This window comes from Mauremys reevesii, linkage group 13 (genome assembly GCF_016161935.1).
Source record: "Mauremys reevesii isolate NIE-2019 linkage group 13, ASM1616193v1, whole genome shotgun sequence".
Lineage (NCBI taxonomy): Eukaryota > Metazoa > Chordata > Testudines > Geoemydidae > Mauremys > Mauremys reevesii.
In genome coordinates this window covers 45,667,599-45,676,370 of record NC_052635.1, presented here as the reverse complement: position 1 = coordinate 45,676,370, position 8,772 = coordinate 45,667,599, and the positions used below count along the sequence as shown (strand labels likewise).

General features: G+C 53.2%; 1 protein-coding gene across 5 annotated transcripts in view; it reads left to right on the top strand.

Moving 5' to 3' along the window:
• Window positions 1-1,728: 1,728 nt before the first annotated feature.
• SLC2A4RG (SLC2A4 regulator) overlaps window positions 1,729-8,772 on the top strand; it is a 40,774-nt gene continuing 33,730 nt past the window's right edge. For all 5 annotated transcript variants that reach the window (XM_039498381.1, XM_039498384.1, XM_039498382.1 and 2 more), the window contains exons 1-2: window positions 1,729-2,186; window positions 6,994-7,214. In XM_039498381.1, coding sequence (XP_039354315.1) covers window positions 1,872-2,186; window positions 6,994-7,214 — 536 coding nt within the window. In that variant the 5' untranslated portion in view covers window positions 1,729-1,871. The remainder of the gene's footprint in view (window positions 2,187-6,993; window positions 7,215-8,772) is intronic.

Below are 8,772 nucleotides of genomic sequence, written 5' to 3'. Positions count from 1 at the left end.
TGTAGACCAAGCCTCAGGCTCTGATCCAGCAATCAGATTTTCTAGAATGGATCCCTGCACCCTTGGGGAAAGCATTAACTTCACTGGGGCTCGACCCATCTGCAGAGGTTTGTGCTTGCACATCTGGTAGCATGAGAAGGTCTTTCCCATGTATGTTTGCAAATATCTTTAACATAGGGTGGTGAACATAACAGCCATACTGGGCCAATCCAAAGGTCCATCTAGCTGAGTATCCTGTCTTCTGACAGTGGCCAATGCCAGGTGCCCCAGAGGGAATGGACAGAACAGGTAAACACCAAGTGATCCATTCCCTGTTGTCCATTCCCGGCTTCTGGCAAACAGAGGTTAGGGACACCATCCCTGCCCATCCTGACTAATAGCCGTTGATGGACCTATCCTCCATGAATTTATGTAGCACTTTTTTGAACCCTGTTATAGTCTTGGCCTTCACAACATCCTCTGGCAAAGAGTTGCACAGGTTGACTGTGCATTGTATGAAGAAATACTTCCTTTTGTTTTAAACAAACCTGGTGATGTGGGAGTGGGTGAGTTGGGCACCAGGACTGACTGGAAGACAGAGAAAGTTGATTTTTTTTAAAAAGTTGGAACTAACAAGATACACAAAAGACTTAACATATTAAAGACTTTGTATAGTGTATACTTTGCCCACATCAATATCTGCTTTTAGAACATAAGAACGGCCATATTGGGTCAGACCAAAGGTCCATCCAGCCCAGTATCCTGTCTACCGACAGTGGCCAATGCCAGATTCCCCAGAGGGAGTGAACCTAACAGGTAATGATCAAGTGATCTCTCTCCTGCCATCCATCTCCACCCTCTGACAAACAGAGGCTAGGGACACCATTCCTTACCCATCCGGGCTAATAGCCATTAATGGACTTAACCTCCATGAATTTATCTAGCTCTCTTTTAAACCCTGTTATAGCCCTAGCCTTCACAACCTCCTCAGGCAAGGAGTTCCACAGGTTGACTGTGGCTGTGTGAAGAGTTTTAAGATTGTAATCTCTTCAGATCAGGTAGCTTGGATTCTAAACAAATAATAAACATTGCTAAGGTATTTTGAGATGCTCAGACAGTGGGTGCTTGAGTTGTGAAAAGTACTGTTACTGGCTTACTCATTTCTCCAAACAGCTTTTGTGAGCCTATTTATAGTCAATAAAGATGGGCCCCAGCTGCAAAGTCCAGAATCCCAACTAAAGGCTAGATCTGAATCCAACTTCTCCAAAGTTCAGAGACAGGGGGTTCGGTCGGGGTCCATTGCCAAGTGGTTACATTTAGGAAAAACCCAACAACAAATGCAGCTTTTAACTGATGAACCATTTTTGCTCGTTGGAGACTTTGCTCTCTCTTCTCCTCCTCACCCCAAAGCGCCACGGCGAAAGGGCTCCTTCCCTCCCCACCCAAGCCCCTGAAGATGGCCGCTAAACCCAGCGGCAAACCCCGGCTCCCTCCCCAACCCCACTCTCCCTCCCTCTCTGAAATCAAAGTCAAGCAGCAGCTACAGCAGCCGGGCTGGGGAGGGAGGCGGGGCGAATGGAACGCCCCTACGCTAATTGGCAACGCCGTGGGGCCAATGGGCGCGCGAGCCGGCTCCGGGCCCATATTCCATTTCGGAATGTTGATACAGCGAGCGGGCCAATGGCGAGCGGAGACTGGTTCCCCGGCTCGCACGAGCCTCGAGAGGGGGAGAGCGCGGGCTGGGAGGGGGCGTGGTCGGCGGGTGCAGAGACCGGGGGAGCTCGGTGTGGAGGGAGCGACCCGCAGACACCGGCTGGGCTGCAGCCTCCGCCCGCACGGCGCCCCCCACCTCCCCCTTGCCGGGAGGGGGCTCGGTCCCTCTCGCAGGGGTCATGGATCCCAAGCGCCTCCCCAAGAGAGCTGCCCCGGACAGCAGGATCTACTCCCCTCCGCCCGGCTTAACAGCGGCCGGGCCCTGCTGCCCCGACTGCAGCCCCCCGTCGGCCGCCCACCGCCACGGGCTGTACTGCGGGGTGATCCAGGCGTGCAAAGCCCCCACCTCCGCGCCCAGCAACGCCGTCTACACGGTGCTGGTGGAAGATGCCCTGCTGCGGCGGCGGCGGCGGAAAAGTAGCGAGGAGGCGGCGGTGGCCAACGGGCTCGAGGGGAAGAGCCCTGGCAAGGGCCGGGTGAAGCATTTGCAGAAGGTAACGGGAGGCCCGACCCGTTCCCGGAGCCCGCCAAGCGGGAGCGGGGCTGAGGGCTGCACCGGTGGGGTGGGTGTGTCCCGTGGCCTGCTCCGGCTGCCTCTGGGGTGTGCATGTGCGTGGAGGCAGCTGCCTGTTGGGGGTGTCGAGCCTTGAACGGGGCTTGCATGGGGCGGGGGCTTCTCTTGGGGGGCAGCTAGGGCGGAGGGAGGGGAGTTCCTGGGGGGGTTGCATGGGGCAGCTGGGCGGGGGAGTTCTCCGAGGGGGTTGCACGGGGGGACGTGTCGCTCCCCGTTGGGGGAGGTAGGGGTGAGAGTCGGTTGAAGGCGCCGTTGCAATTTTTGGGGGGGGTCAGTGGGGGCTCGTGACAGCTCGGTCCTGCCCGGGCTTGCAAAGCCCCTTTCCCGCCCGCCCCGGAGGCCGGGCCGCTGCAGCGCGTTCTTGGGCGTGGGGGCGGCTGCCGGCTCCGCGGTGCCGGGAAAGTTTCCCTCGCTAAAGATGGCGCCGCTCGGTAGAAATGGCCGTGCGGAAAGTTTAGAGGGAAGCGGGCCTGGGCCGAGCGGGGCCGGCCCCCCACCCCCTAGCGCCGGCCCGCCCGCCCGGCGCTGCAGGAATGCACGGGCCATCAATCACCCCGCGCGCGGACAGCCAGCCCCGGGGGCGGGGCTGCCTGGACCGGGGTGGGGGGAGGGGGCTGCAGGGACCGGGGGGCGGGGCGGGGGCAGGAGGGAAATCGCTAGCTCCGGGGGTGGGGCGTAGATCATGGGGGGGGAGGAGGGATCTTCCAGCCTCTCTGGGATCCGCCCCGCCGCCCTGCCCTGCAAGAGCGCTCCCCGGCCGGCCGTTCTGTGCAGGTCCCTGTTTGCGCCCCACCCGCAGGAGCTGGCCGAGCTGCAGAGATCCTGCAGGAGCTGGCTGGCTCGCTCGGAGACGAGCGCTAGTAAACGCCAAGGGTATGTTTAGCAGCACCGCTGTCCTGCTTCAGTGTAGACACTCGCTGTGGCGGTGGCAGGGGCTGTAGTTAATCCACCTCCCTGACCCTGAGAGGCGGTAGCCAGGTTGCTGGAAGAGTTTTACTGCCCACCTACATGAGGGTTAGGTTGGCTTAACTACGTCTCTTGGGTGTGAATTTTCACACCCCCGAGAGCCTTGTTTGCAGATGTAAGTTCCCCGCTGTAAGAAGAAGATTATAACCACTTGTACTTTCCGTCAGCTGCACTTTTCTGGTTCTTAGGTGTTAGTGAGCAGGCTGCTCAGGCCTTAAGCCAAGCTCAAGGGAGCAGGAGGGGGAGATACGAATCACAACAAACTCCTCTGCGCTTTTGATACTAGCAAATTCTAGGATTTTTGTAAAAAGACTGAGCTTACTTGCTGGGGTGTCTTCCCCTCCACCCCCCATCCCAAACACGTGCACTAGTCTTAATCAAGTGTGGGGATAGCTACTGTTAGAGACTCAATTTCCCTCCCCCCCCCCGTTTTTTTCAAAAGTAATGTTGCTGTTTCTTGATGAAGCTTCTTAGTGGACTTCTTTAGGCCCAGAGTACAGTATGGCAACAGTTACTGTATGTGGCAGGTAATTCATTTTAGGAGTTGCATAAGAATGACCGCACTGGGTCAGACCAATGGTCTGTCTAACCCAGTATCCTGACTTCCAACAGTGGCCGGTGCCAGATGCTTCAGAGGGAATGAACAGAACAGGGCAGTTATCGAGCATCCCATCCCCTGTCCAGCCCCAACTTCTGGCTGTCAGGCTTAGGGATACCCAGAGCATGGGGTTGCGTCCCTGACCATCCTGTCTAATAGCCCCCCTGGGCTATTAATAATCCTCCATTAACCTACCTAATTCTTTTTTTAACCCAATTATACTTTTGGCCTTCACAACGTCCCCTAGGAACAAGTTCCACAGGTTGGCTGTGTGTTGTGTGAAGAAATGCTTTTGTTTGTTTTTAAACCTGCTGCTTATTCATTTCATTGGATTAACCCTGTTTCTTATTTACTCTTTCACGTAACACATTTTGCTATTCACTCTCTCCACACCATTCATGATTTTATATACCTCTGTCCTATCCCCCCGCCTTATCGTCTCTCTTTTTTTTTTTTTTTTTTAAGATGAATAGTCCTAGTCTTTTAAATCTTTCCTTGTATGGAAGCTATTCCATACCCCCTAATGACTTTTGTTGCTCTTCTCTGTACGTTTTCCAATTACAATAATTTTTTGAGAATACTGCAATCAGAATTACATGCAGTATTCAAGGGGTGGGCGTACCATGGATTTATATAGTGGCTTTGATATTTTCTGTCTTACTGTCTATCTTTCCTAATGGTTCCTAGGATTCTGTTAGCTTCATTGACTGCTGCTGCATTTTGTCTAGATATTTTCAGAGAACTATCCACAATAACGCCAAGACCTGTTTCTTGAGTGGAAAAACATAATGCCAACTATACATTCAAAATGATGGGGTCTATATTACTTGTTGCCAGTATGCATTACTTTTTCTGTCTACATTGAATTTGATCTGCCATTTCCTTGCCTAGTGACCCAGTTTTGTGAAATCCCTTTATAACTCTTTGCGGTCAGTAATTTTGTTTTGTCTGCAAACTTTGCCACCCCACTGTTTATACCTTTTTCCAGGTGGCTTATGAATATATTGAACAACACTAGTGATAGAAGCCCAGTAGTTTTTGACATCAGGTGTCTTTGAAAAAGACCGGGTCCAGTCACAATGACTATTGAAGCATAGTACCTAATACGTTTGATCTCTCAAATTGGTAACTCCCTATTCCCACCACAGTCACTGTTTAAAATTGGCCTGATTCCTGTGCACATTTGTTTAGGAAGAGGGGGAGCAAATGCTGTTTTTGTCTCAGAAGGCCTGTAACAGAATGGGTTTGGGCAGAAATGTGCATGTTACAGGGGTGGGGACGCAAGTGGATATTAAACAGCAGTGGGATGCTGTGGAAGGTGTCAGGACAGAAATTTAGTTTTTTGTTGTTTTAAACCGGACATGACTAGATATACTGCTATTATTACTAGTGTTACAATAGTGCAAGTAAACAAAGAACGTCAATAGTGAGTAGAATCAATAAGAGGATATTAGAAATACAGATACAATAGTTACTTTCAGTGGTTTGTGACACTGTTCCTGTTTAAAAGGATCACTGACTATACCTGGCTCTCTGTGCAATTGGACCCCATTTTCTGTCTGTCTGGCCTTATCAAACAGAGATGCAGACCTCATGCACAGCTGGCTTTAGTTGGATTCCATGTGGCTGGAAGGGGCTGTGATCAGCTCTGACCTCTCCAGAAGGTGGCACTGCAGTCAGTGGGAAGTGACAGTTCTTGGCAGTTCGAGAACACTAATGATCGGTAGCTTGCATTCTCAGAGCACTGTTTGCTCAATAACCACCCCTCCCAAATCCTCCGTGGGTACCGAACAGTTGTCCCCTGCTCTCCACGCTGCCAGCTTGAGTGGTTAGGCAAAAAGGATGGGTGGGAACTGAACATAAACGGTCATCTTTAAAACCGCCCCACTGTCCTTAGTGTAGACGGAGCCTCTGAGTTACTCTGGTAGAGTTAGGAGTGGGGCGAGCTTGGCTCTCAGGGCCATATCTGAAGAATAAGCAGCTGCATTCTGTTCTGTGTAGCTTCCTTTCGGGAGGGGTTAGCTGTTTGTAGTCAAGACGCTGTGGAGTACGGTCTGTGCAGATGGAGTTCAGCCATAGGTTTCAAACCCTCCCTCCTGTAGGAGCGTGTTCTTGCTAAGAGCTGTGGTGAGTCTGCTTCCTCTAGCTATGGTCTAACTTTGCAACCATTACCCAGGGCAACGTGTGGGAGCCGTCCCATTGAAGTCAGTTGGACTGCTCCTGCGTGGAAGTGCTCCTTGGCATAAGTAAGTGTCGCACAATTGGGCGGAGGGGGTGGGGCCTGCTACAGAAAACTGCTACAGAAAACTGAAAGGGTTTTGCAGACATTAGCCATCGGTTTTAGCTCAAGCGGGAGGGGTGACTCGAGCTGCCTTGATTCACACCTGCTGTGTTTGTGTAAGATAACTTGAAGGGCCTGGGAGCCTTGCTGCTGCCCTGTTTGCAGAAACCAGACCTGGCTGATTCTCTGCAGACATGGAGGGCTTATGGTGAGATATGAAAGAGCCAGCAAAGTCCCTCTCCAGATGGGGGTTATGCAGCTGGTAATCCAGCATGTGCAAAAAATCACTTGTGGGGTTTTTCTTGTATGTTATAGGCCAAAGGTGTAATTCTAGCCCTGGAGTGAAGTATTGACTTGGTGGCCCTGGGGACCAAAGTCCTCTAGTTATATGCAGAACAGCAGGAGAGCAGACTTCTCCTCTCCCCCCCCCCCCACCTCAGTTTGGATGGGGTGTCTGTGTGAAATGTGTGTCTGTCTTGGAGGGGGTGAGTTTGCAGGTGAGGGAAGGGGCTATTTGAAGCAGTTGCCTTTTCAGAAAGGGGAAAAATGGGGTCCGGCTGTTGCTAACGAAGCAGCTTTGTTTACTGCAGAACCTGCTGTGGGGTCCCTGACTTGCAGACTAACCTGGCTTCTCTTTAAATCCTAACGTGCTCTGCTTGACACTGCATCCATCCTCCAAGGTTTGACTCACGTTCTCACCCTGCCAGGGCTCCCGTGAGAGGAGCACCAGAGCAGGCTTTGCTTAGGGGTGACTCTGGATGCAGGCTTCAAAGCTTGCTAGGGCTGGTTCAGGGTCCCTGGGATGACTGGGGTTATGCTGCATTGGGCCCCTAAACCCCGACGCCCATGATGAGAGCTCTGTCCCTGGGTCGTGTCTTGCAGAGCTGTAATGGCAACGTGCTGCTGGAAGAAGCTGAGCCGAGGGGCCTGACGGACACTCTGGTGCTGAATGGCAGGAAGGTGGATGAGCGGCAGGGCCTGCCTGCCATGGCCCACAGCCAGCTGGAGGGATCGAACAAGGAGGCAGCGCTGCGACTCCTCAGCGTGGGGCTGGAGCAGCACCCCCCCCTGCATTCGGCCTACATCCCGGTGCCCAGGCAGAGGTAGGAACTTTGCTGCTGGGGTGGGGAGGGGTGTAGGGGGTGAGAAGGTGAGTAACTTGGTGTCTTGTCGCCTCATGCAGGGGATAAGTGCAAGTCCTACTGCCTCCTATCAGAGTAGGGCTGGGCAAGGTGTATCCCTTGGGCTTTAGGGGGAGGAGTGGCCTGGTGGGTGCAGGAGCATCCATTTCTTCCCTGCATCACAGCTGCCTTCCCTCCCAGAGGAGCTGGGGCAGCTCCACTTGGAGCTGCTAGGGCATGATGGGAGCTGCTCCTTCCCCTCGTGCTATTCCCAGCCCAGCCTGCAGGGAGAGCTCTCCCCTCCTGACCTCCCAGGGGCTGCTTGTGCCTCAAGCAACGAGGGACTGAGTCTCTCTCTAATCCTACATTCTGTCACCGAGACCCTCCAAAACCAACATATTCTGCCCACCCCGGCTGATTGTGCTGCCTGGGTAGGGAACTTGGCTGAATCCCACCTTGTTGCCTCCTTCTGTGCTAGAAGTGCTGGGATGTCTGCCCAACGTGGCTTGGCTTGGGCAGTGGGGAAATTTTCCAGGAGAGTGTGTATTTAAAAATCCTACTGACAAATAGCTTTTTCTCCCCCTGCAAGGGTGAACCTGAGGTGCCAAGACCCTGCTGCATTGGATGTTGGCGCTGGGGAGAGCAGAACCTGCAAGGCAGATCCTCTCTTTGAGGGGTGGGGTTTTATTTGCACAGGTTTGAACCATGGGAAGGTGTATCCCTAGTGATCAGTCCTGGCTGGTCTAATGGTGTGGGATGATTGTTTGTGCTGCATTGGGGAGCTCAGGATCCAAGCACGGGGAGGGCAGCAGGGTCAGCCGAAGTGTCGGGGATTGGCAGGTTCAGGAGGGAACCGTATCTGTTCCTCCTTAGCTAAATCGCTCTGTCTTGGGTACTTGTATGGCCCGCCTCGCTGTGGTCCCTGAAACAGAGATGCCATAGTGATGAAACTGGTGGACATGAATGGCCCCTCTCTCTGCCACATGGTGACGTGTTTTTCCATGGGAATCCCTTGGACTTGCTGGATTCTCTGTCCCTGTGAGGGACACCAGCTTCTCTGGAGAAAGCAGCATTGGAATGTCTTGTGCCAGGGTTTGTGCTAGTTGTGCCCAGGATGGATTTTGTGCAGCCGGAGGTGGGAGAGTGGAAATGGGGGTGAGTGAGGCCAGGAGAGGAGGCTGAAGCCAGTGTGTTTCTGACCTGATGTGAGCAAAGCGGCAGATGTCATTCCTTGGGAAAAGGTTATTATTTTGCCTGATGTGACTACTGGCTTGGGAAGGGCGGGGCGCTTGGGTGCTGGCACAAACCGATCCACTAGTTGTGGATCCTTACATTCAAGCACCGGTTTGGATCTAGTGCAGTGTGTGTCCCTTCTCATTCTGTCCCAGTCCTATCCATAGGCAGCTACTGTATCGCCTGGAGGCATTAGCCTGATGTGGGCTTGCAGGCTAGTGATGGGGCTCCTAGCAGCGCTTGACTCTGTCTGAGTCAGGCATGCTGCATGTTGATATGCCACTTAACTCCACACAGCATCTGTGCT